This window comes from Podarcis bocagei, assembly GCF_964188305.1.
Source record: "Podarcis bocagei genome assembly, chromosome: 8".
In the NCBI taxonomy this organism is placed as follows: Eukaryota; Metazoa; Chordata; class Lepidosauria; order Squamata; family Lacertidae; genus Podarcis; species Podarcis bocagei.
In genome coordinates, this window is record NC_138133.1 from 27,582,580 (window position 1) to 27,609,848 (window position 27,269).

General features: G+C 42.8%; 1 protein-coding gene across 3 annotated transcripts in view; it reads left to right on the plus strand.

Annotated features, from left to right (window-relative positions):
• Window positions 1–27,269, plus strand: part of DSP (desmoplakin) — a 47,412-nt gene that overhangs the window by 7,629 nt on the left and 12,514 nt on the right. For all 3 annotated transcript variants that reach the window (XM_081206104.1, XM_081206105.1, XM_081206106.1), the window contains exons 2-19: window positions 8,706–8,808; window positions 10,752–10,900; window positions 11,700–11,871; window positions 14,670–14,798; window positions 15,580–15,630; window positions 16,363–16,524; window positions 17,062–17,166; window positions 17,618–17,713; window positions 18,449–18,574; window positions 19,160–19,312; window positions 20,020–20,174; window positions 21,091–21,217; window positions 21,645–21,861; window positions 23,182–23,393; window positions 24,263–24,429; window positions 25,067–25,205; window positions 25,560–25,753; window positions 26,839–27,001. In XM_081206104.1, the coding sequence (XP_081062230.1) occupies window positions 8,706–8,808; window positions 10,752–10,900; window positions 11,700–11,871; window positions 14,670–14,798; window positions 15,580–15,630; window positions 16,363–16,524; window positions 17,062–17,166; window positions 17,618–17,713; window positions 18,449–18,574; window positions 19,160–19,312; window positions 20,020–20,174; window positions 21,091–21,217; window positions 21,645–21,861; window positions 23,182–23,393; window positions 24,263–24,429; window positions 25,067–25,205; window positions 25,560–25,753; window positions 26,839–27,001 (2,620 nt within the window). The remainder of the gene's footprint in view (window positions 1–8,705; window positions 8,809–10,751; window positions 10,901–11,699; window positions 11,872–14,669; window positions 14,799–15,579; window positions 15,631–16,362; window positions 16,525–17,061; window positions 17,167–17,617; window positions 17,714–18,448; window positions 18,575–19,159; window positions 19,313–20,019; window positions 20,175–21,090; window positions 21,218–21,644; window positions 21,862–23,181; window positions 23,394–24,262; window positions 24,430–25,066; window positions 25,206–25,559; window positions 25,754–26,838; window positions 27,002–27,269) is intronic.

The following is a 27,269-nucleotide window of genomic DNA, read 5'->3' on the forward strand; positions in this document are numbered from 1 at the left end:
CTGGGAGAGCTGCACATGAAGCATTGTCAAAAAGTTGGGTGTGCTGAGGCAGCAAGCTTGATGCCCAAATATTGTGTCATTAACTGTGTGATGATTCTCTTTTAAGTCAAATGATATGGGGTACACAGTCCTAAAGGAGTGAAGCCAGTGTGTCATAGTGGAAAGGCTGCAACACAAAGAAGTCCTGTGTTCAAATCCCTATTCGGGCCCAGTGCAGATTTTGTCTGCCACTCTCTTAACCATGGATCAGAAGTAGGTTGTGAGTTTGTATAATCCTCCTCTTAATCACCATTCAGTATTACTTATGTACTATTGCTAACCATGGTGAATACGTAACAAGGTTGTTTCTTGATCAAGGTCTTGCATGCCGACTTTAACTCTCATTTCAAGAATTGGTTGAAAGAATTGGGAACCATAGTTAGCGATGGTTTGCATGTAATGCTGAACCATGGTTAAGGAGAACAAAGCAAGGGGAATTAATGCTGGAGAGTGACTATGCTAGGAAAGTGCAGGGAACTGCAGTGGGGGATAACGTCACTGGATAATCCCTGGGAAGATTAAATGTTTTGTTTTGCTGTTATGATTCTCCAAAGCTAAGAATGGGCAGTGTTTTGTGTGACCTCAGGCTGTTGTTAGCGTTTTAAAAAGGAAGTAAAGTTCTTTATGATTGCAGAGACAGGTTTGCCTTATTTATTTATTTATTGGAGCAATTTATTAATTGCTTCATTTTTTAAAAACAATGTATAAAAGGAATAAAATTTGTAATTATCCAAATAGCCTCCAACCTATTAAAAAAAACCAAGCAAACAGGCTGCTTGGCACATTCCTGGGTTAGTTTTGAAAGGGACAGACATTGGATCCGTCTTATTTGTGCCATTTAACCTTTTAAAAGTTTAAGGAACAAAACCAGTGGAAACCTAATCATAGCAGCATTCTGCAGCTGATGTGGAATGGGTATGTGAACTCTTTCAAAATAGTGATTACTAATGGTGTAGATTTACACTTGATTTTCATTTCTGTGCAAGTTGCATTCAACCACAGTTGTAAATGCCAACAAATTTTTATACAGGGGTTTAATCTTTTCGGTGGGGGAGTATCCAATCTTGGGGGGCAGTGAATTTCACAGTTGTGTATGTTTAAGGTCGCTTTGGGATTTAAAAAAGGATAAGAAGAATGTGATGGATCATGGCTGTGTGAACAATTGATAACTGGGACTCTTTCAGAACATCTCCACCAGTAGATAATTTTTAATCAGATGTGTTTGACAGGTACTTTAGAAGAGAATCTTGGCAGACCTTAGAGCAGGTATAGGCGAACTCCGGCCCTCCAGATGTTTGGGACTACAATTCCCATCATCCCTGACCACTGGTCCTGTTAGCTAGGGTTGATGGAAATTGTAGTCCCAAACATCTGGAGGGCTGAGTTTTCCTGTGCCTGCCTTAGAGAGCCCCACAATGGGACAGAGCACATTGTATGATACACTTGACAGTGAGGAGTCCTGTCCTCAGTGATCCATGGCATTTTCCCCAGCTCTTTCTATTCATTTTGGAATTAGAGCATCTCCTGAAATGTTCTGTACCTCTGATCTCATATATTTACCCACCTCAAGACAGTGGTAATACGTTGCATCAATATACAGAAAAATTAATGCACATAATAACTGCTTAACTCCCTTTTTCTCTACGCCTCGTAGGCTACATTCTTTCTTTAAGGGTTACCATGTGTAATTAATGTCAGAAGTTACTGTTGCCTGCATTATCTCCAAGTGATGCACCAGTGACTGTACAAAGTCCTTCAATGATTTAATCATGGCATGCAGTATTCCTCCCCCCCCCCCTGCATCTGACTTCTTTTATCCAGGCTGCCTTTCATTGTAATCCCATGCTTGTTCAGACAGGTTGGTTGGGAGGTGAAAATAGAAAGCACAGTTCCTTTTTTCACATGGGAGAATTGCTTAATTATTTAAATATGAGCAATAAGAAGTTGCAACTAATTCTTGTTATGCACGTGCGCGCGCGCGCGCGCGCACACACACACACACACACACACAGAAGTAGCTTATCTAAAAGCAACACTTAAAAGAAGTTTTTAACCATTCCTAAAATTTAATAGTAGTCAAGAGTTTTGCTTGTGGGGCCCCACCTGAGTAATACTGCTCTGAGGTTTCTTCCTAGGGTGGTGTAGAGTTGTCTGCCCACCCCACCCACATCCAAGGAAGGGTGTGTGTCTGGGTAGGGCTCATAGGCAGCCATTTAAGAGTTTACAATCTAAATAATAATAAGTAGGGCCAGCTAGTGATCAGCCTTTGTGTGAAAGCGTAAAAAATGAGAGGAGTCCTTATTCCCATTTACCTCAAACTCAAATGGACTCCACTCAGGGTGGAGCAACTGTTTCACATCTGTGCATACCTGGGCATGCATTTTCACATGCGCACACTTTGCTCTGACCTTTCCATACAAGTTGGACTACTTCTGTACATACAGTTGAATGAATTGGGCTATGCACACTCATGTTAGCTGCCTCATGCAGTAAGCCCAAAGCACTTTGCTGAGCTAGGCCCAAGTACGGAGCAAAAAACAGTGCTTTTTTTGGTGATATTCTTTCTTTGTGACACTTGGGGTGCATGGACCGTTTACAAAGGGGGACATGAAAAATCTGACAGGTGGCTGTTGCTGAAAGTATGCAAAAGTTGTTGATTTGCAAATAAAAAATGACACCTAGCAGTTCAAAAACACATGCAGGGAGAATGGTAGGAAATGAATATTTTCATTATTTCAGCAGAAATGTTTCATTTACTCTCTCTTCCCCCCACAGTGCAGGATATTGTTGGCTCCTCTGTTCATTCAAGGAGGGGACGTACACAAAATGAATCGAAAGCTTCCTTTGCTTTCTTCCAGTCCCTCCCCTGAATTCTGGGCCAGTAAACGCCAGTCTCTTATCTGAATGCTGGATCAACAAATATAGGTGGTCCTTCCCAGAATGCCCTTGCTTTCTGAGCTGGAGGGAACACAATTTCCTCAACAATAATTGTGAGCAATCTACTTCACTTTATGGCTCACAGTGGCATCAAGGTGCTTTATGGATGCTGGTAGAGTTTACGTTTCCATGGGAGAAAATAGGTGGCTGCTTGTACTTCTTTGGGGGTTCACAGACTTCTTTGGGGGTCCACCTCTCTGCTTTTTCTCTTCTGCCTACTTCAAGTGGGAGGATGGGCATGAGAAGCATATAGACTGGAGAAGGCATCAGCAGGAGCTCTGTGTACATGAGGTCACATAGGTGCCATGTTTCTCCTTAGAAATTTTCTCCATTTGGCCTGGAAGGCAGACTTGACAGAGCCGTACCCACCTGGCATCTTACAATGCCATGCACTGAACAGGTGAAGCCACAATACCCAATTCCAAAAGAAGAATGTGGAAGATTTAGGAACCCTGCTTGAATATGTCGTTTCTGAGTTTGGTTCCTTTTTCTGTCACCCTGCATGGCAACAATGCAGCAGTGTTAGAAACTGGCATGGAAAAGCTAGGAGCCAGAGGGCTTCTGGGACCTGGGTTGTGGGTGCCGAAACAGAATGTCTAGTCGCCATGGGGGGCAGGGGGGTGGTCGGGTAGCAACACTTTTTATTTATTATTTTGATATGCATGAACTAGTACACAAATCACGTAAGTGATACCTTGTTAATATCACATTTTTAGCAGAAACTGTTAGCGTTTTTAGCAGAAATTTGGTGTTTACAATAAAAATATTGGTAAAGTACTTCAGTTTTCAAAACACTCTGCTCTTTATTGTTGAACTCTTTAACATATTGTCTATCCTTAACATATACTTTGAGACTTCAAAGCACATACATTTCAGTAATCCTTGAGGTCCAGCCAGGCACAAAAACTGGCACCCAGACTTTTTGAGGTGCTCGCAAATGGAGAATCTTTAGGCGCAAAATGCTAATTTTGAAGCCTGAGTGCAAGTGTCAAACCTAGCAGTTGCTCAAACATCACCTATTCACCTTTCCCCAACCTTATTTATTCTTTCTATAGCTGTCCATACTTTCTTTTACAATCTATGCTGGCTAGTTCTGGAAACATACAGTGTACAGCCACACACCCAACAGACTCATAATGGTTTTCGAATTACAGTCGTGCCTTGGTTCTCAAATGGAATACGTTCCGGAAGTCTGTTCAACTTCCAAAAACGTTTGAAAACCAAAGTGCGGCTTCCGATCGACTGCAGGAGCTTCTGCACTCAATCGGAAGCCGCAGAAGCTGCGTTGGACGTTTGGCTTCCAAAAAATGTTCGCAAACCGGAACACTCATTTCAAGGTTTGCGGTGTCCGGGAGCCAAAATGTTTGAGTTTTAAATTGTTTGAGAACCAAGGTACAACTGTACAATAATGGCTAACTGTGGCAACAGAAATAAGCCGCTGTGAGCTTCAAATAAATGTACTCCTCCCCTCTTCTCTCTTCCAGCTGAGAGGAGATCAGAAGCTTTCACTTGTGTATTTGATTAGCTGCAGTTTAGTGTTTCATCCAAACCGTAAAACAGTCAGTCAGTCAAAACTATGGTTTGTTGAAACTTGGCAGCTTTGTTGCCCAAGATGTGAATTGACGTGTTTCAGCAAACCAGATTCGAACATTATGACAAATTGTGTTTAATAAAAAATGCAAGTGGAAGCTTCTATCGATTCATGGTTGTACCAGAGGAGGAAGCGGGGGAGGTCTGTGCTAGCCTGGGGCTGTCAAATGTTTTTCCTCTAGTTTATTACTATGTCTGAAAGCAAGCAGTATCACTGGCATCTGTGACAGTAGCTTAGAACACAGTTCTTTTCATATGATTCACCCCCCCTTTTTATGTAGTGACTTTGCTGTATCAGTTCTCTGTGTCGCGGGTTTCATTCACACACACCTATGTGTGGTTAAATCTGGAACTTGCCACATGAGAGAAATTTATTGAAAAATACCCACCCCCACAGCAACATAGTAAATGCTAGAGTTCCACTGGTAACTGTAATGGTCATTCCGCTGAAATGTTTGCAGTGCAAAACTGATGTAGAAGAGCCAGGCCTTGGGGGAAATGACTATAAAAATATTTCCAAGTTCAAGGCTGAATCACATATGCACGTGTAACAGCACGTGAAAATGATTTTGGGTTGCACTCAATGCTAGTTGTAGTCAGAGTAAGGGTGGATTTGATTTAAATCACGATTTAAGTCACTAGTCAGTAAGACTTGATTTAAATCACTAGTCAGTAAGACTTGATTTAAATCAAATCTTTTTACAGAAAGACTCATTCTTGCTGGTATAATCTTAATAATTACAACCAGATGAAGGTTTCATTTTTGGAATAATAAATTTTCAGAGTAGTTTTTACAGTTATATCAAAAATTTCTGATTTGGTTATACTATTAGAAATATATAGACAGATAATTATGTAATTATTGTGAGGTTTAATAAGTTAACTGTTTATATTTGGACAATTTTCTGCTGTACAGTGGTATCTCGGGTTAAGAACTTAATTCGTTCCAGAGGTCTGTTCTTAACCTGAAACTGTTCTAAACCTGAAGCACTACTTTAGCTAATGGGGCCTCCTGCTGCCACCGCACAGCCGGACCACGATTTTTGTTCTCATCCTGAAACAAAGTTCTTAACCCGAGGTACTATTTCTGGGCTAGCGGAGTCTGTAACCTGAAGTGTCTGTAACCTGAGGTACCACTGTACTTTATTGGAAGGAGAAAAACAATCATTTCCTTAATAACAATTTAAACAATTTATTTAACTAAAACAATAACATTGTAGCATATGTATCCATGTTTGTTAACTGATGTGGTTAATTTTTTTTTATAAAAAAAAACCCAAAACCTTAGACTGAGTTTTAGCACACATGAAAAACTTTAATCAAATCCTTATTTCCTCGTGAATAGCCTTTGGACTATAATGTAACTTAAATAGAAAACTATCTTTAGAAATATTTTTCCTCCAAAAGCATTTTATTTTAAAATCCGATTTAAATTAAAAAATCCAATTTAAATCAAAACTGATTTACTTTTTTTAAAAAAAATCTGATTTTTAAAAAAAGAAAATCATTGATTTTTATCCACCCTTGTTAGAGTAGACCTGTTGAAATTAATGAACATGCCTCACTTAATTTCTGTTTCTTTTTTCCTACTTCTTTACTTCATTTGATCATACATAAGAGCCTACTTTAAATTTGGAGGGGCAGCCCTTGCTGTCATACGAAGAAAGTCATTTACAGGCTGCAAAGTTTGGCAGATATTAAAATAATTGTGCATTTGAACTGCAGTGGCTGTTTTGCATGTGCCAGTTGTCACTTGATGTTTAATTCATTGCTTTATGAACTTGCATGTAAATCCATAATCGCACTGAAGTCACTAGGTGAGCAATACACATGCTGACTGTAATAATTCACTCGTTAAATTATTATTGTTGTTGTTGTTACGAGAGGGCTCTTGAATCTGAGTGCACAGGATAGAATTTAGCTTACGCTGCAGAAAATAATCAGTACAAGTGAATGCACTTAGCCAGCTGGATTAAGCTTGGAAGTTTGTTGGTTTACTAAAGTATCTGTTTTAATAGAGGTGCTTCGATTTGGGAAATGCCTGAGCTTGTTGGGAGAGCTCTGATGCCATCAGCGAGGTGTGGCTCCTAGTTTGCAGCACCTCACCCATAGACAACTAGTGCAGGCTTGCACCTGTGGCTGAATGCAGCATGACCAAACACTCGCAAAGCAGCCTCTCACACAGCTATCCTTTGTGTATATTATATATAAAGCGGCCTTTGAAGCAGAACACCCCTTCCTTTAACAGGGAGGTTGTTTCAACCTGCACTTTGCTCTTCTTCTCCTATTAGCAGGCTGCAGCAGTGGCAGGGTGGGAGTTGAGGAAGCCCCCATCTCCCAACTGCTGCCCCTAAAAGAAGTAGGCTCATCAGTTGATGACCAAAGATGAAATCCTGTTGTCTAGGCTTTGTGATCCTGTTCGCTGCTGGGAACAGAGGAGTGAAGGATTAAACCCTATCCTTCCACCCATCAGCTGACAGAACCAGTGACACCAGCTGGTGGGTGTTTGGGGGAAATGGCCTGGTGGGCTACATTACACAAGCCAGAGGTTTCCCAACCTGGTAGCATACATTTTTAAAAACAAGTTATCCAAAGCTTGTAGTCTCTTCTCTACGGTACTGGTACATTTTACCTACATAAAAGGAGATTTTCTAAGCAGGCTACATTACTAAGCTGTTCCTGTTAGAAGCACGATTTCCAGAATGTATTTTTCTGCCTTGAAAGTAATCATAGAATTGTAGAGTTGGAAGGGACTCCTGGTGTTATTTAGTCCCACTCCCTGCAGCAGTGCAGGAATCTCTTGCCCAGCGTGGGGCTCAAACACATGAACCTGAGATTAAGAGTCTCCTGCTCTATTGACAGCTATCCCAGCTCAGTCTTCCAGTTGACAATACAGAATTCCAAAGGATGGTTCTCTTGGACTGTTATCACTTTGGAATCATTGTATCTAAAAAGACAGATTAAGTCTCAGGTACGGAAATCCTCTGATTATATTGAATGTGTTTTGAGCTCAAATGGAAAGAACCACATTATTGGGTTCCAAACAGGCTTTCTGAATCCACTCTGATCCCTTCTCCTTGGACGTATATAATCTCAAGCTCCCAAACTGTTTCTGAATATATTATTCATTAGGATCAATTTACTTGGGAATACTGTTCTGGATAAAACTTCAGTAGTGGCAGAAGTTTATGTTACGTGTTGGCTTTCTTCTTTCTTATTACAAAACCTTGTCATGCCTGGGCCCTTAGGCGCTGTTACATAAAAGCTGGTTGGCAATACCCTCACCAAGATGCCACATATATGAATCTGGAATAGTATCTGGTTTTGTAGATTGGTTGAGAAAGCAAGGTCTGTATTCTCTGTCTGGTTAAGTATCCATAACAGCTTCAGAATATCAGGTACAGGCTTCAGCTTGAGCATTTATCATCATCATATCATCACTACCATCAGTGTTCTTAATGCTTTGTAGTATAATGTAAGTGAACCCCTGTCCCAAGGTTCTTTTAGCCTAAATTTAGACAGTTCAGAGAGGAGGTAACAGAGGAGTTGGCCAAGGATAACAAGGGATGGGTATATAACCAAATACAGTGGTGTGTGCTTTGGCTTCATTTGAAATGAGATCTCAGTCCAGATTTCACAGAAGAAGGAGGGATTTGAAGGAAGACAGCTGGTGTCATACATAATTCTGGAGGAATTTACAGAATGATGGGTAAGAAGGGAGAATGGACTGAGCAGTTTTGCACTTGAGTATTCCGGCTGTCCTGGTCTTCCTGTGTGTTTCTAGGCTAGACTAAGAATGTCTGTTTCATACACCATTCATCCTTGTGTTTGTTTCGTTGGCAGAATGGTAATCACAAGCCAGTATTTATTTTTTACTTAGCTCACATTCCCACCGTGGTTTTTATGAGGCTGCAGACTCAGCATTGTAACTCTTTTGTGACAGACACACACACACACACACACACACACACACACACAGGAGGGGCAGGAGTATCAAGGAGAATCTCTGTGAAGCCGCACAGGTTACAACACTTTAATTTGAATAAGGTGTGCTGCTTGCCTTTGGGAAATGCATTTAAAATCCGTGATTAATTACATCTGTGTGATTAATTCTCGGCCTCTCTTTCTCCTTCCCTTAGCCACAATGGAACCGGCACAATGTCCAGGCGTCAAAACACCATTCAAGACCTTCTGCAAAATTGTTCCGATTGCCTCATGCGTGCCGAACTCATAGTGCAGCCTGTAAGTCTTGTTCCATCGCTGAACCTATATGAATGCTAACCTGGGAGGTGCTGTTTCCCCATTCTGAATGAGCAAGCAAGAACGCAGACCTCAGAAAAAGTGCTGTGGAACAGTTTATTACAGAGGTTACCTGCTTTTTAAGACTTGTGTGCACTTCTGGCTTTTTTTGAATATGTTCTGTGGGTACCAGTCCCTCTGGTCACTTCTTTCCCTGCTCCCCCGGATCAGCTGCACTCTTCGTGAGATGGAAAAAGATAGCAAGTGCACACAAACGTAGTTTCATTTTTCCAAGGTAGAATTAACCAGAGTAGAAAGCGTGTCGTCCTCCAGTTAAGGAGAAAAAATATGATCTTATGATCAAAGGAGTAGTTGGGGGTCAGGGAGCTCGGGGCTTTGTAGTCACCAAGAGGATGCTTCAAGGGTTCTGTTGCACCCATGTTGGTGACCCCTGGTTTATTAGGAAGGAAGAAAGGTTCTGTAGCTTAGTGGTGCAGCACCTGCTCTGCAAACTCAAAGGTTCTAGGTCAGCCTTTCTCAACCTGTGGGTCCCCAGATGTTGCTGAACTACAACTCCCATCACCCCTAGCTAGCAAGGCCAGAGCTCAGGGATGATGGGAGTTGTAGTCCAACAACATCTGGGGACCCATAGATTGAGAAACGCTGTTCTAGGTTCAATCCTTGGTCTCTCCAGTTACGAGGGATTAGCTAGCAGGAGATGTAGAAGACTTTGGCTAAAGACCCTTGAGAGCTGATGCATATCAGATTAGGCAGTGCTGTACTAGATGGACAAACAATATGGTTTGGTGTAAGGCAGCTTCCTGTACAAAACATACCTAACTGTCCACATGAGAGAGAGAGAGAGAGAGAGAGAGAGAGAGAGAGAGAGAGAGAGAGAAGGCAGTATGACTATAATAGCATGTACATTTATTTACACCCTCCCCCAGTTCATCCCAAGAAAGAGCATATTAATGCCTACTGGTTCCTGTATACACACACATCTATTTAATAAACAGAATCACAGCTCCATGTTGCGGTCTGCCTTCTTACTTGCTCCTCTGCTGCTGGTGCCCTGCCTCTTCTTTTTCAGGATTCACTGTTTTCACAGCTAGGTTTCTAGGACAGCTTTCTAGGTTGCTTGCAGAAACGCCTATTAAGAAAACGCCCTCTCAGCTGGTAGAACATAATCTCAGAAACAATTCTAGGAGGAATGAAGTGGCCATCCAAGCGGCCAATTACCAGGGAATAAGGTTGGGATTGACTTGGTATATAAAACATAACCCAGTCTTGCAGGTGACTGTTCAGGGGGGATGATTGCCACTTGTCCATCTGGCCAATTGCTCTCTACTTGGATAGGCCTCAATTCTCCAAGGAGGTCATGTCCAGCTCTGCCTTAGCCAAGCTGCTTTTGAGCAGCTATTACCACTGGCCTGAAAGTGAGACCTTATTTAACAGAGCCTTGCTATGAAACCTGCAAGTGCAATTTGTTCATTCTCCTTCCCGGCTTCAGATGTTGCAAGGCCTTTAACAAACAGCATTTCCCTGCAATGCTACCATCCTGGTGTTGAAGGCAGGAATGAACCAAGAGTTAATGGGCAAAAGCTCCCAAGCACCTGAGTGGCTCACACAGGACAGCTTCCCAGGAGATTGTACCCAGCAGATCCTTCCTTAGACCACACTTGTCACTTGTTTCTGTACCTGGTGTAGTTTAGGCATAGTCATAATGATAATGGATAACGGCAACGATAAATAACACGCCACATATATTTCAAATATTAGCTGTTTCATGGGTTTCAGTGCATTACCGACAGAAAACTTGCAGCAATAAAAAACCCCGGAGTTTAGAACATCCTGCACACATTGCCTCTTGGTATCACATTATTTTTGTGGTGGTGGTGGGGCTTTTGAACTAAATATGGTGATTTTGTTTGTTTCCTTTCACTTAGGAGCTGAAGTATGGGGATGGTATCCAGATTAGCAGGAACCGAGAGCTGGAAGATTGCTTTGCTCAGGCAAATGAGCACATGGACATCCTCGATGGGCTGATCAGAGAGATGAGGCAAATGGGGCAGCCCTGTGAGCTGTACCAGAAAAGGTACCGCCCATCTGTTTTTGTCTCCTGGCCTTTTCCCACAGACTTCTAGTTATTATATGTGGGCTTACTTCAGTTTACACTTAGCATAGTCCAGGCGCTTGACTCTGCCTTGTGTTGAATCAATAAATAGATGCCCATGAATTATACGAGGAGGTTTGTACCAGGTATGTGCTCTGGTGGATTCAAGTGGTCCTTTTCGTCAGGCGTACCAAATGGCAAGCCATTCAGTACTACAGTAAATAGTGGTGCTGCATACCTGTATTGGGAAATTTTTAATGTTTGATGTTTTATTGTGCTTTTTATGTTCTGGAAGCCACCCAGAGTGGCTGGGGAAACCCAGCCAGATGGGCGAGGTATAAATAATAAAATTCTTCTCCTTCTCCTTCTCCAGGACTCTTGCTCATCTAATGAGACCGTGTACCTTGAATTTTTAGTACTATTTCATTCTGTGGAACACAAAGCATGGATTTCCCCCTTCCATTCTTATTCTTTTGAATCCAGGAATGTCATGTTCATTGCACTTATTTGTCTTTCAAAAACTATAAACAAAAACAAAACTGCAGCGAACAATCTTAGTGGATCAGGCATCTAGTGCATTATCCCCATATTCCACCATTGCTATTACTGGATGTTACCCAGTAAGTTTATAGTGCTGGGGGGAAATGGAGGACTTTATCCCATATTTTTCATTACAAGCTTATGGTGGCTCAGAGCCTGCAAATGTATTCCCCCTCCTCCTTTGCTCCATCTCTTTTGTCTTATAGCCCCTTGACATTGTTCTCCTTCGTTGTCCTTTCAGATTGCTTCAGCTTCAAGAGCAGATGCGCGCCCTCTACAAAGCGATCAGTGTACCTCGTGCCCGTAGGGCTAGCTCCAAAGGTGGTGCGTTTACCTCCCAGAGTGGATCGGGATGGGACGAATACACCAGGCGTTGCACCACAGAATGTCTGAACTGGATGAGGCAGCAGAAGGTAAAGCGTGCTTCGTGTTCTGGCTTTTGTTGAGAAAATGGAACTGCATTTTTCTCCCCTCCACCAACACCACACCAGCCAGTTCTTGTTCTGACAATTCAGGGAGTGGCAGGGGTGTCTCCCTGGTTTCCCGTCGCCGGCGTTACTGTGGCTTGCTGGGAAGGGTGAGGTGGGGAGATTGGTGCAGTGCAGACGCAGTGACAATTCAGTGCTCCTGCCAAGGTGTCCCTCCCGGTAAGCCACAGCGACAGGACTGCGGAGAGGGAGTCCCCTTCCCATTGTCTGCTTCTGGGCACGGCACTTTCCAGCCTCAAAATAAAATATCAGCAGGAGTTAAGGGAAAGTAAGCCAGCCCCTTTCTCTTGAGCCTGTGTTGTTTTAGAACCTTCTGGACGCACCTATTGCAAGCTCAGAACATTAATCCAAGCACAGCAAAGATTAACTCTATGTACACAGTGCATTGCTACAGTCATCCTATTTCTGCATAAAGAAAAGGGGTGGGGAAAAATAATGGTTCAGACAATAACTGAAGAAAAAAAAGAATACGGTGGACAGAAAAAGAAACGAATGAAAGATCTCATGTGGCTGGCAAATTGGAAAATGGAAAGGAAAACAAGAGACCTGCAGATGTGGCAATAAGTCATTTGCTAAAGGGGTTTGCAGTTGATTTTTATGGAGTGGCTTCTTTAAGATGACTATTTGAATGGCAGCGTAATTTCCCTACCTGTTCTGCAAGGGAACAGGCACCCCTCCTGTAGCAGCAGCCGCCGCCTAGGAAGCCTTTGCAGCGTTTCAGCTGTGCCAGAGTCCAACTATGGTCACAGTTTACCTACCATAAATGTGAAATGCTCTTTCCAAACAGAGCAACATCACCAGCATAGGGCAGGAAGCAGGAGAGGATGACACACACAATCACACTATTGCTACATACTCTGCAGGTACAGAAGGGGAGATGGGGGCCCCTTTTAAGTCCCTCCCCAAATACCTGCCGTGTTGTCAGCCCAATGTAAATAGGCTTCCTTACCTAGTTGCCTTCCAACTTTCTTATCTTACCTTGACCTTCTCTGGCTTTGCGTTCTGTCTGCAGAGCCCAAGTTACAGCATGCCAAAGAAATGTGATACGTAGGGAAGCCCCGCCGGTAGCTTTTGTTTTCTTGAAAGTGTTTTGTTTTACTTCCCTGTCGTTTTGGAGATAGGAAAGCCGTGGGCTTTGGCCCTGGGTTGGGTTTCTCTGGTGGGGCCGGGAGCTGGAAATGAGTCACCTTTTTCGTTCACACACACATTGACAAACGTTCATTCTCGCTGCTGCTTTGATGGCTTTGGCTCACGGTGAGCTGAAAAAAAGAAGGAATAAAGTTCTTTTTTTCAGATGGCCGACAGCCTAAAATGGCTTCGCTCGCTGGAGCCATTCCAGCTTCGCTTAAGCACAGGTGTGGCTCAGGGTGGTGTCTGTGGTAGCGTTATTGCTGTGCTGAATCATAATTAGTTCTTTTAAAGAAATAGCAGCTGATACCTGATTTTGAAGGTAGAAGAGAAATATCCTACACCATTTGAATGGGCAGAGCATTTTCTGGAACGCAGCTCAGCTCTCCCAAGGCTGCTTAGTGTCTCCCTTCCTCAGTCCACTGTCTGCAAAATGGGAATCTGAAAGAGTTGGCATGTGAAAGAACGGGAGAGGGCACACTTCTTAATACTTCACATGTTATCAGTACTTAAATTTTGGCTGGTCATCTTAATTTTCACATGTTAAAAGCAACGGTAACACATGCTAGCAAGGAGTGTGTGTGTGTGTGTGTGTGTGTGTGTGTGTGTGTAGAAAGAGCTAGTTTCAAGTTCAAATTATTACAGACTTTCTTAACTTTACCATTTAGAAAATACAAAAGTTTTTCTGTCATGGTGTGCATGGAGCTGAGGGCTGCAGAGCAACAAGACATGGTGCACAAATTTAATAGTATTTGGGCGACTGCTTCACTAATGTAGCTGGAAAGGGTGGCTGGGTGGAAATCAATCTTCCCTGTAAAAAGGTGGCATGATACAGTGGCGTAGCGTAGGGGGTGCAGGGGGGGCCAGCCGCACCGGGCACAACATCTGGGGGTTAGGGTTAGGGGGCGCAAATCCACGGGTTAGGGGGCGCAAATTACTTGCCTTGCCCCGGGTGCTGACAACCCACGCTACGCCACTGGCATGATAACTTGGCTCCTGCTGGTCTATAGCTACCTGTAGATGCCTTCTGAAGTTCTTTGGTGCCTGTTCTACTGTGGCACCTAAGGTAGTTTTATTCTGAAGAAGAGTTTGGATTTGATATCCCGCCTTTCACTCCCCTTCAGGAGTCTCAAAGCGGCTAACATTCTCCTTTCCCTTCCTCCCCCACAACAAACACTCTGTGAGGTGAGTGGGGCTGAGAGACTTCAAAGAAGTGTGACTGGCCCAAGGTCACCCAGCAGCTGCATGTGGAGGAGCGGAGACGCAAACCCGATTACCCAGATTACGTGACTACCGCTCTTAACCACTACACCACACTGGCTCTCACCAGTTCTGTTCCCTTCTCCCCTGCTTTGTGGAGCAGAAGGGGACATTGGGGAAGGCTTTAGTCTTTTCCGATTTGCACGACTCCTGTGAAATAGTAACCCCAAGCAACTATATCCCAAGCAAGGATAACCACCTGGTAGCTGCCGAACCATGTCTTCCTTGCAAAGCAGCTCTATATACCTTTGCTTGTGCACCATTGTTTTAATTTTGCTTCACATCGGCACCTATATAAATAAACCACTAAAGAAGATGCTCATTCTTCCTTTCAGTCTGAAATGGAGCTAGTAAAATGGGGATTTGATGCGGCAGCTATTGAGCAACAAATTGCCGACCACAGGAGATTCCATAATTCCATTGGAGACTATCGCTGGCACTTGGACAAAGTCAAAACCGACCTGGTAAGATACTGATTCTGCTTCTTTGATTTTTTGCATCACTGCCTGTTTTAAATTGCTAACCGGTGGTTTCACATCTGGTGAAATATTTGAAAGAGCCCTGTTTTAGCACTGCTGTGTTTTGCTTATTCAGAAGTATTGGTGCATGAAAGAGCATTCTCTCTCTCTCTCTCTCTCTCTCTCTCTCTCTCTCTCTCTCTCGCCCCCCCCCCCCACTTTGTATGGTTGTAAATGAGTCTAACTTTGGGTCAGCAGCAATGTATCTAGGGGCCTCCATTTCACATTTTGGTATTCTATCAAAATATTTAAGTATCTACACCCACTCCTTTCTACACTCTTTCTGCCTGTTATCTTATGGACACTTCCTTGGTTGGGGACCCTTTGGCCCTCAAGATGTTGTTGAAATTCAGCTCACATCAGCTCCAACCAGCATGGCCAGTGGTGAGGGATGATGGAAGCTGGAGTCCTTCAACACCTGGAGTGTTGCAGGTTCCCCATCCCTGATCTAAAGCATCCTGTGTTTCCCATTCAGGTTGGCGTCAAGCCCCAACACGGTCTCCTTTGCCACTTCTGCTTGTCCTTTGGTTGCCAGCATTCCCTTTCCCCTTCTTGCTGAGGCATGAGGTCATTGATTGTGGCTATTTGTGATGTAAAGAGGCTCCTCAGGAACCTGACTGTACAAATTCATCCATCTTAAATTTGGTTCTGCAGAGGCCCCCTTGGTAAATGGGTCAAATTTGTAAGCTGTAGAAGATCTTTATTCTTTTTATTCTTTTGTCCGCAGCGTGAGAAGGCTGCTGTTCATCAGCTGGAGGAGGAATATGAATATCTTCTGGTAAGCTAAAGAGCAACTTAATTTCTGAAGGCCTTGTTATGTGTGCTTTGCCTTCTTAGCAGTGGAGCATCCTTTGAGTCAGGGAAGACAACTATGGATCCCATGAGGATGAAAAGTGCAGGTTCAGCCCATACACGGTGGAACTTGTCCGTTCTTAGCTTTTATCTCAACAATTAATCCTTAATTATAAAGTTGCATCTAAAAACATGTAGGCAATACTTGCTTAGGTATCTCTGCATGGCAACTTACCCATGTCCATTACAGTCGTATCTTGGAAGTTGAACGGAATCCGTTCTGGAAGTCCATTCGACTTCCAAAATGTTTGGAAACCAAAGTGTGGCTTCTGATTGGCTGCAGGAAGCTCCTGCAGCCAATCGGAAGCCGCGTCAGACGTTCGGCTCCCAAAAGAATGTTGGAAAACCAGAACACTCACTTCTGGGTTTCAGTCGTTCGAGAGCCAATTTGTAAGGGAGCCAAGTCATTTGAGATCCAAGGTACAACTGCATTTGCATTTTTAAAAAATGTTGTCATGGAGCAGAATACAGATTTCCCCTCTTTCTTTTCTTTAAAGTGCAAAGTATCCCCAGCCCAAATGGGGGCAAAAGAGTGTTGGGTGTGTAGCCACTTGCTTTCCAGAGCTCTGTCTTGATCCCTCTGTTTTGTTCCACAGTTTTGTTTGCACAATAAGCTTTGATCCTTAAGTCTAAAGCTCATTGCTTTGATGTTTTGTAGAGATTCTCCTTTGAAAGAATGGATCAGTTGCGCCAGCTACAAAACATCATCCAGGCCACTAGCAGAGAAATCATGTGGATCAATGACTGTGAGGAGGAGGAGCTTCTCTACGACTGGAGTGACAGGAACACCGATATTGCCCGGAAGCAGGAGGCCTTCTCTGTAAGTTACACTAAGACATCTTTGTTCCGACCGGCTTTCCCAGCTGGATCATTACCATAAATGTAATAAATAAAATAAAATTTATCATGAGTGCCTACCTTGTTACAGTTTCAGTCTTTTTAAAAAATGTATTTTCTGGCCTGGGGTTTGAACTGTTTTTAATTATCTTCGGTGTAATTCTCCTTGAGACAGTTGTTCAGAAAGCAATTAATGGATCAGCGATGAGGATAATACTTTGTGTGGTAGGAAAAAGGTACAAAGGATCTTTTGGGTGCTTGATTCAGTAAGGCTGTTCTTGCTAATATATAGCACAAATTAAGCCTGGAAGGTTTGCAGGCCTATAAACATGCCACAATATAAATACGCTTGATTGTATTAGTCCCATTGAAATTAATGGGCTTGACTAGTTTAGCTTCATTCAGTTACAAACCCACTGATCTTACTATATGCTGGTGATATGACCTTATATGCATTGAACTTTTAGTGTCATTATTATTTTAAGGTTGGCCTTAATGCTTGTTCCTTTTCTGTATACAGAAACGCATGAGCCAACTGGAAGTTAAGGAGAAAGAACTCAACAAGCTGAAGCAAGAATGTGACCAACTGGTGGTCAACCAGCATCCTGCCTCAGACAAAATCGAGGTATATCTTAAACTTCCTGCGTTCTTGCTCTGCTCTTTTTTCTGGAGGGTGAGATACAAAGGTTCCACAGAAGTGAAAGGTACTGCAAATCAGATCTTGAGCCCCGACCAATTTTTGGTTGATCAACAAGAGTCAGTGTTAGAGACAACGCAGGACGACCTGCCTGCTGATCAAAGACTGGTTGCTCTGGTTGTGTGAGTGACCGTTTTATAACCCTGGTTTACAACTGCGCTTAGTGATGGGCCACTTTTGGTGTTTGAAGTGGAGGGCCAAGTTTTCCTGTAGGTTTTCCTTTAAGCAAGTCCAGTTCCTTTAAGCCAAGTCCTGTTTATCATCTCTTCCTCCCTCCAAAGCTGTTTTAGGAAGTTTTGAGAGGTGTCGTTGTTAGCTAGGTAAAAGAAATGAATGAATGGAGGATGAACTGTGATTTATTTACTCTTTAAATATATAGGCCTACATGGATACACTTCAAACTCAGTGGAGCTGGATTCTCCAGATCACCAAGTGCATTGATGTTCATCTCAAGGAGAATGCAGCATACTTTCAGGTGTGTGCAGTCATAACGGATATTAGAAGTTGAATCCCAAGCAACAGCATTTAAACTCTATGTTTGGTTGTAAAAAATTTTTGGGGGAGGGGGGAGAGGATTCACAAACATGCAGTATCTTGCACTCCAACTATTAGTAAGTAAGCAATGGCAGATTGTGAGTTTAGCTTGTAGTAAGGAAGGCTTGCTAAATAAAGCGTCTGAAATTGGATTGAAGGTAATAGGCTGTCTTTAGTTTAGTTTCCTTTATTTATTCTTCATATATCCATGCTCTTGAAAGGGGATTGTATTCATATGTTCAAGTGCTGCATTTCCTATTAATGTCTGTTAGTCCAGTGTAGATTTTACGAGTTCAGCATTACTAATCGCTTAAAAGTCTGTTGGATCCTACAATACTATACTGAAATCACATTCAGGGCCCACTGTTATCATTCTGTACAAAATGTACACTTCACACCTTTAATTTATTTTACAACATTTGTGTTCTGGCTTTTTCTCCAAGGAGTTTAAGGCAACATAGAGGGTTCTCCCCACTTCATTTTATCCCCACAACAACCCTGTGAGTTAAGTTAGACTAAGAGAAAGTGACTGGCCCAAAGTCACCCAGTGACCTTCATGACTGAGTAGAGATTTGAGTCCTGGTCTCTCAAGTGCTAGTACGACACTCTAACCACTATGCCCCACTGGTGTGATTAGATAAAGACAATCATATGTCTGTTTGCTTTTCATGCATAGTTTTTTGAGGAAGCCCAGTCAACTGAGAGCTATTTGAAGAATCTACAGGATTCCATCAGAAAGAAGTTCATCTGTGATAAGAATATGTCCCTGCAAGTTCTATTGGAGCAGATCAAAGAGTTGGAGGTATGGTTGCCACTTTGTTTTGAGATCCCACAGCTTCTTTCAACTTCAGCAGGACTAAGCCCATAAGGGCAGATTTCCTTGTATATGAAAGATACTGTGTTTGAAAGACAGGCGACATGAAATCTCATTGTGGCTGTTTGAAGCCATTGGGTGAGGAAAATGAGAGGTGTTAAGGAGAAGGTCTGGGGGAAAGTGCAATTTCCAGGCTTTCTTGTCACGCTGATGTGATTAAAAATGAGCAGCTGCTCCTTTGGTCTATTTCACCGAGTATATTATACTTCATATATTTGGGACTGCTGCAGCATTTTATGTACTCAAGCAGAACTTCAGATGGATTTTTTTAGTTTTCTTTTATTGATTGCAGAACCCCTAATTTTAGAGTTTATAACTCTTAAGACTTTATAGAACTCTAAAATATAAACTCTGATTTTCTCAAACTGTTACCACTGAAGTCTACCAAGATACTTGTCTTAAATTTGAACAGAATCTGGATTTGACCGATAGCAAATGCAGGTCTGTGTTAGTGAATGCGGTTCCTTGTTTATAAGTATTTTTTGCCATGACAAACTTTCTCTGTCTTTCTAGAGTGAGCGAGAGAAAATTTTGGAATACAAGAGACAAGTGCAAAATTTGGTGAATAAATCTAAGAAGATTGTCCAGCTAAAGCCACGGAACCCTGATTACAAGAGCAATAAGCCAATCATTCTCAAGGCTCTGTGTGACTACAAACAAGATCTGGTAAGAATCATGCTATTGATTAATTACTCAATCGTTGATCATATATATTTTAGATTTATTGGCAATCCCATCCCAAGTACCTGAGGCAGGCTACTGTGTAGCTTCAGCTAAAATCTGCTTAAAATGGACCAAATGTATTGGATGATAAATAATCTGTTCTAGTTTTTTTTTACACTGCAGCTGCTAAGCAGGTGCTCAGGTAGAAATGTCTTCAAATGTTTCCAAAGATGCATTTGAACTCCATTCAAATCTATTGCTTGGTATAGCCCTCGTAGGACTATGCCATTCCTGAAAGTTGGGGAAACTGCATGCTTGAATGAAGTATGATGTGTTCTAAGCGCTACAGAGAACACCCTGTGATTGACCCATCAAATGGTAGATTATGTTGTTCTGCATCCGCTGGGCACAGAGGGCAACCCCAGCGTATTACAGTAGTTTAGCCTAACAATTTTTACATGAGGTTATTTTATGCATACATATATAAAAAGTTGCATGTTAATAGGAATGCATGCCAGCTTCAATCCCGTACATCTTGGCCTCTGGGTATCCAAGCCTTTTTTATATGTGTATTCAGACCTATGACTAAAAGTTGTCTAGTCTTAGGGAGGATTCCAACTAATTACATCAACTGAAAACTACATCATAAGTATTTACGTTGTCCCAGTGTGTTAATGCCTACAGTTGTTTTTTTCCTGCCTTTTCCATAGAAAACCATGCGCAAAGGAGACGAGTGCATTTTGAAAGACAACAGCGAACGTAGCAAGTGGCATGTGACTGGGCCAGGAGGAGTCGATATGCTGGTGCCATCTGTCAGTCTCATTATCCCTCCCCCTAATCCATTAGCTGTGGATCTGGCGACCAAGTGAGTTATTTATAAAACCTGAAGCCATATTGCTTGGGAAAAAAGTGTGAGTTCTTCCCTGGCTCTGTATGTTGTGTATCTTTGATTGGGTCAGAAAAGGGCCCAGTTGCGTATAACAGTGTGACTGGGTGGACTTTGTGCACCCATCTATATATTATTTACGGAACTCAAGGGCAGCGAGCAAAAAATTAATTTTGTGTTTTGAGTGGGAAGTGCTGGCTGTGAGCAAGTCTATAGGGAAAGGGGAACCTCTAGGTGTTGTGGGGCTCCAACTCCCATCATCCAGGAGCATTTGCCATGTTGGCTGATGGGAATGAGTGTTCAAGAACATCTGGAGGACCAGAAGTTCTCCATCCCTGCTATAGAACGTCAGTCTCCATTGTGTTGCAACAGGAAACCTTTCTAGAGAGTGGGCTTTCCCTACCCCTCAAGAGCCCATTTTGCAGCCTTTCTCCCAGATTCTAAGCAAAGCTAATTCTGACTGGAAACAAAATTTTTGGTTTAATTTAATTCAGATTCATTTTAATTTGTGGTTATTCGGTACAGGCTAAATATGAATAGGGTTCTTTCATATTTATTTATGTATTCTTTTGGGTTAAATGAGGTCACATCATTAGTTGAATGTATCCAATATATATTGGATACATAGTGTGTTGGATACATATTGGATATCTATAATGTATCCAATATGTATCCAACACACTTTAGCCCTGCAGCACCTAGTTTAGGAATCATTGCACAAGGAGCAGACTTCTAGCTCTCAATGTGCTGCATTGAAAAAAGTCCACATTTATATTGAAAACATTTGCATTTTCGTATTTGGGGTTTTGAGCCCTTTTCTGCTCAGGACGCTCGTCTTCTAGGAGACACTGATGTTGCTTTTCGAACCTGAGTTAACACATTCATTGCCGTTTAGGATTGAGCAATACTATGAGGCCATTATGGCTCTCTGGAATCAACTCTACATCAACATGAAAAGCCTGGTGTCTTGGCATTACTGCATGATTGACATTGAGAAGATAAAGGCTCTGACTATTGCTAAGGTGGGTGTTGAAATGACTTCTATAAAGTTTGACCAGGAGCTGTCATAGTCTTCGCAAATGTGCGCTTTTCCTAACTTTTGAGCACATATATAAGAAGACTTGGGTATATGCATTCTAGACTTGACAGGGGCTGTCTGCCTTTTCTCAAGCCTTGTTTGTACTGATAACGTGACTGGCAATTCTGCAGTCGACTCTTGCTTTTGCTGACTAAGCCTCTCCCTGTTTCCTTTTATTGGCTCATTCCATTGCCTGCAACCGTAGGCTCTTCATTCTAACGTAAACCACGGTTAGCTCATTTTGTCATTATTAATCCTACAAATATAAATAACTCTCCAGAATACCCCTCTTCTGTAGTCATTATTCCGGAGGATTGCATCAGCTTTCTTTGGCTGCTTTTCCTTAAATTGTTTCTGCCTCTTCATTTCAGCTGAAGACCATGCGCAGAGAAGATTACCAGAGAGTAATAGCTGACCTGGAGATTCATTATCAAGAATTCATCAGGAACAGCCAGGGCTCGGAGATGTTTGCAGATGAGGATAAGAGGAAAATCCAGACTCAGTTCTCCGATGCTCAGAAGCACTACCAAACATTGGTCATCCAGCTGCCAGGCCAACACCAGCAGCGTCCGCAGCAACCAAATCAAGGTCAGCTTTCCACAAGAGTGGTAGAAACCGCACCGTCTGTTGCAGGGTGTAGTCGTGCTTCACCTTGGAAGCCTGCACAACTTGCGACCCCCTGAGCCAAATGCAGCCCACCAACCATGCATGCAATTCACCAAGGTTGCAGTCAATTGTGTGTCCCTCTTCCATGTCTGGGACTGCAGAAATACAGGAATGTCAAATACATGCTGGGCCAACAGGTACTTGGTGAACTGCATTCAGCCTGACACATAGTAACCTGACAGACAATTAGTCCATGGTGCCTGAGTTTGCTTGTTGTCCTCTTCCCTCCTCACCGCTTCTTCCTTTTGTGTCATGCCTTTTAGACTGAGGGCCGGGTTGCCTTGTTCATTACTGAGTTTATGTAAGCTGCTCTGGGAGCTTCAAATCTAGCTCAGTATGGTCTATGCTGACTGGCAGGAACCTTAAGGTTTCTGAGACTGTTCTCATCCAGCCTTACCTGGAGATGCCAGCGATTGAACCTGGGTTCTTTTGTACACAAAGCATGTGATTCACCACTGAACCATAGCCCTTCCCCATAGCTTCCTCATAGGTAGGCCTCCGCTTCACTAAAAGGCTCAATGGGTACACTTAACCAAATAATAGCACACTTGAAGTCTGTGTGTAGGGAATTGGGTGCTGACCGCTATAGGCAAGCACATTATAATCACCTAGAACAGCCTTTCTCAACATGTAGGTCCCCAGATGTTGTTGAACTACAACTCCCATCACCCCTAGCTAGCAAGGCCAGAGCTCAGGGATGATGGGAGTTGTAGTCCAACAACATCTGGGGACCCACAGGTTGAGAACTGCTGATCTGGAACATGGGTAGGCAAACTAAGGCCCAGGGGCCAGATCCGGCCCAGTCGCCTTCTAAGTCTGGCCCACGGATGGTCCGGGAATCAGCGTGTTTTTACATGAGTAGAATGTGTCCTTATATTTAAAATGCATCTCTGGGTTATTTGTGGGGCATAGGAATTCGTTCATTACCCCCCCAAAAATAGTCCACCCCCTCCCAAGGTCTGAGGGACAGTGGACTGGCCCCCTGATGAAAAAGTTTGCTGACCCTGATCTAGAACCTCACCTGGCACACGCCCAATCGCTTGCATGTTCTTTTGCCAGGTGATGGGGCAGGAGAAATGAAGGCAGACTTATTCAGCAGTGCATACAAGTTGTTCCCTATCCACAGCGCATTGTTTGCCATGACGTCACACCACCTCACTTCACAGGGGTTAATTTTCCAAAAACCGAAAACTGACCCACTGGTTGTTTTCCCTTTTTTTCTTTTCTTTTTTTTTAAACCAGTCGTGACAACTGAAGTCACTCACCTGGGCTCATCCCAGCAAGTCCAGAATCAGAAGCAGGAGCTAGAGAAGCATGAAGCCTGGATGCTTATGGAACTCCAGAAGCTTCGTCGCCAGATCGAGAACTGTGAGCTCCGCATGGCGCAGAGAACCATCCTTCAGCCAGACCAAGGGGCCTCCCAGAATTTGTCCGTCAGAATCAATGAATTAGAGGTACGTGTTGATTTGCACTGGACAGGCATAGCATGATTGTGTGTGGTTCAGACTGAATGAAGCCCAACTATCCTGAATCCTCTTGATTCTGTCTTTCTCTACTCTTCATATTCTTAAGAAGCACCAGCAGCGCCAAGATGAATTGATACCACTAGTATAATAACACTGGTGGCATTTGTGGCCAATCTGTTGTGCAGTGAGGTCATGAGAGGACGTCTATCTACGCTAGAGCAAGTATTATAGCAGCTACTAGGAGAGAGACAATAGCTCAGTGGTAGAGAGCCAAGGATCAGCTAATACATGACACGAGAGATCTGCCTGAGACCTGGAGGGCAGTTGCCCGTCACTAGAAAATACTGAGCTAGATGGACACAACATTATCACAATAAAACACCCATCAACTCCACTTGTTTATAAGCAGCGCAGCACATTTAATATCAGTCAGGGCCACCACTGAGAAGACCCTGCCCCTGTCAGTCCCAACAACTCTTTCTGGCAGACTTTTAAAAAATATGCATTTTATCTCATACAATCAGAATTTCTTAGCTTGCAAAGATGGCCATCTTTCACAGCTGGTGGATCTGGTCCCTGCACAGTATGTGTGTGCAGAGAGCTTGGAAGGATCGTAGAAAGTTTTGGGGGATTTGTACTAGAAGTTGATTATTATGGGATTGCATACCAAAGAGAAAAGTGTCTGAACATCTCTTTCAGTCCTTTTATTTTCTTAACATTAGCTGAAACACATGGTCTGTGGGCAAGATAGATGATATGTCAATTGCAGGTTGTTAATGTGATCTTAAGAAGGGTGTTAGAGTAAATAACATCTCTCTCTCTCTCTCTCTCTCTCTCTCTCTCTCTCTCTCTCTCAGGGTATACAAAACGATTCTCAGGCAATAGCGGTCGCTCTCAATGGGCAGAAAGATTATCTCCCCAGGTTTAGAGGCTCTGAAAAGTATCTCTATTTGCAGTCTGAAATAAGTACCTTGTTTCAGAAACTGGAAAATATTAATGGGGTCTCTGCTGGTTATTTGGACAGGTAAGGAAACAGACAAGCAGTCCTATGGTTATCCATATTATAGGTGTGCTTTGTTGTTATTTTTTAGTGATGAGTGCTTTTATTTAATCAACTGCATGTTTTAAGGATTTAAATCCAACATACACCCATAACTATTAATATTTTAAACTAAGGTAATTCTAACCAAGGAGGTCCAACTTCTTCAGCAAAATAAGCTGTACAAAGCAGCGTCATTTATGCAGATGCCTAGTTTTCTATACTGTTGTTGACATCCATCCATCTCGAGAGATGATGGGAAAGTGTGCCATTGGGGTGAAGTCAAACCATAACAACGCCTGCTGTAGTTGTGGAGACTGATAGGAGAGGGACATGTTTTATTGCAGTTGGGGCAGATGAAGGTGTCCAGTTTCGTTTTCTATACATATTCCTCAGTTTGCATGTGGAACAGTTTGCGTGCGGGCTCAAATTTCCTTAGAATCGACTGGCGACCAAAACCAACTTCATAGAGCAATGCTATGCCTATTACTCAGAATTAAGTTCTGCTGTGTCCAGTGGCACTTACTCCCGAGCAATGAGGGGTGGAGAGAAAAGAGACTGAAAGCAAACGATCTTTTCCCAACCCTGCATTTGACTTTCTGATGGCATTGTTTTGCTATAGCTTGAATGCGCTGAGGTCCCTGCTCCAGGCAATTCTCCAAACAGAAGATGTGATCCGAGTGTTTGAAGTCAGACTTACAGAAGAGGATACTCTGTCTTTGGACCCAGATAAAGTGGAAGCTTATCGAGCCAGCCTGAAGGTAAGAGAGAGGGTTTTATGTATATATCGGAGATTGAGCCATTAATTGGTTACTTAAAGACTTTGTGCTGTTTTTAAACATAGGGGGGGAAGCTTAATGTTATAATATATTTGTATATTACGATTCATAATTTGGTCTTGCTTCCATAAATTAACACATTCTGTTTCCTATGAAAAAATAATACAGTTTATGATTGTTTGCGTTCTCTAAATATTGCCAGATATGTTAAGTTTGATCATATGCAACCTATTCTGCCCTTTCTTGCAGCTGTCTGGATTATGTTGTGGTTGTGTTTACTTTCTGGCGAGATCTGGGATACCGAAGATAGATTATTCTGTTGCTTATTTTTTCCAGAAAATGAAAGGAGACCTTAGTATGAAGAAGTCGCTGCTTAGTACCTTGGAGGCAGAGCTGCAGCGGGCTCACCAGGTCCACTCGCAGTCTTGCCAGTCGTATCCTCTCCACGATTTAGATCTTGGAAAGTTCACTGAAAAAGTCGGGCACCTCACAGACCGTTGGCAAAGGGTGGATAAGCAGATTGATGACAGGTTTGTTTGTGATTTCTAAAGAGTAAACTTCAAATCAGGTGTTCAGTAAGCTGTCGACCTCGTGCACACATTGATGCATCTGGCAAAAAACCACACGTTTAAAACTTGACTTTCTAGTTCCTGTAATAGTTAAAGGCACCAGGGAGGTCAGCTGAGCCTTGAGAGTGGTTTGCCTTTTTGCTGCTCTAGACTCATAACTCTGTAGCTGTGGGGCTGTGCCAGCTCTTTAGCCATAGTTAAGGAAATCCAGGATAACATTAGGTATGGTTTGTCAACCAGCTACAGACCTTGGTTGACAAGCAACTTTTAACCATACTTAATAAGCCAAAGTTAAGCTGCTGGGCTGGGTTCATACATAACACCAAGTCATTTCTAGACTGAACTGATAAGTGTTTGACTTGAGATCGTAGTAGCTGAAAACGTCCTTCCCTAGGAAACTACAGCTACTTCTATGAAGATTCCAGTTTATATGTTATGTTTAGAATGGAATGTCACACAGAATGTTGGAGGAGGTAACACTTCCCTGACCTTCCAGCAACTGAGTTGCCACTGTTTACGGGAAAGGAGAGGGGTTGAGGTAGAATGCAGGTCAGTGTGGAGCAAACACACTGACAGGAGCACTAGATTGGCTCTGCCAGTGTGTTTGCACAATTCTGACCTCCCTGCAACTTCACCCTTCACATTCTCCCTCCCGGTAAGCAGCAGCAATTCAGCTGGTGGGAGGTCAGCTGAATGCCATTGCTTCACTGCGCTATCCACTACTGACTGGTGGCTTTTAAAGCAGAAGGCTTTTATGTTGGCATATGTCAATCTATATTGCAACTGTTGTATGGTATGCAGATTTTGCAGATATTGCATGATGCGTGCATTAACTTGGAGCTTTTTCAAGTAGCAAAGTGGATCTCTTTCTGTTCTTAGGAGGCCATATGCTTTGTGTAGTGGTCCTAGGATTAATTCTGCTTGCAAAGACCTCTATCTCACATCTGGAAGATTGCTTTCAATCATAGTGGGCAGCACTGGGCTGCATAGACTAGTGATGTGAATTAGTTTAAGGCAGCTTCATGTGTTGCTACTTTGTCTTACAGGACCTGGGATTTAGAAAAACAGGCGAAGCAGCTGAAAACCTATCGGGATCTTTACCAGGCTCTGAATAAATGGATTTGTGATGCCAGGCGCCGGCAGGAAACTATTGAAGCCATGAAGTTGGGAGATGTTAGCACTGTCATGAGATATCTGCAGGAGCAAAAGGTATTGTCTTGCACTCAGTGTTGCAAAGTGTTTCCCCTAAGTAATTTGGCTGATGTGAAACCAACTTAGATTCGGCGAAGTATTAGGAGTTTGTGTCAGAATCCCTGCTAATGTAATAATGATTAAGGGTGCAAGTTATGAACTTGATGTCCTGATTTCAAATCCCACCTCAGCTAAGCTTGCTTTATACATCTTTGTCACCACAATTGTCTCTTGGGATCACCATGAGAGATATAGTATCATCAGTGGAGTGATTAACAAGTGTTGC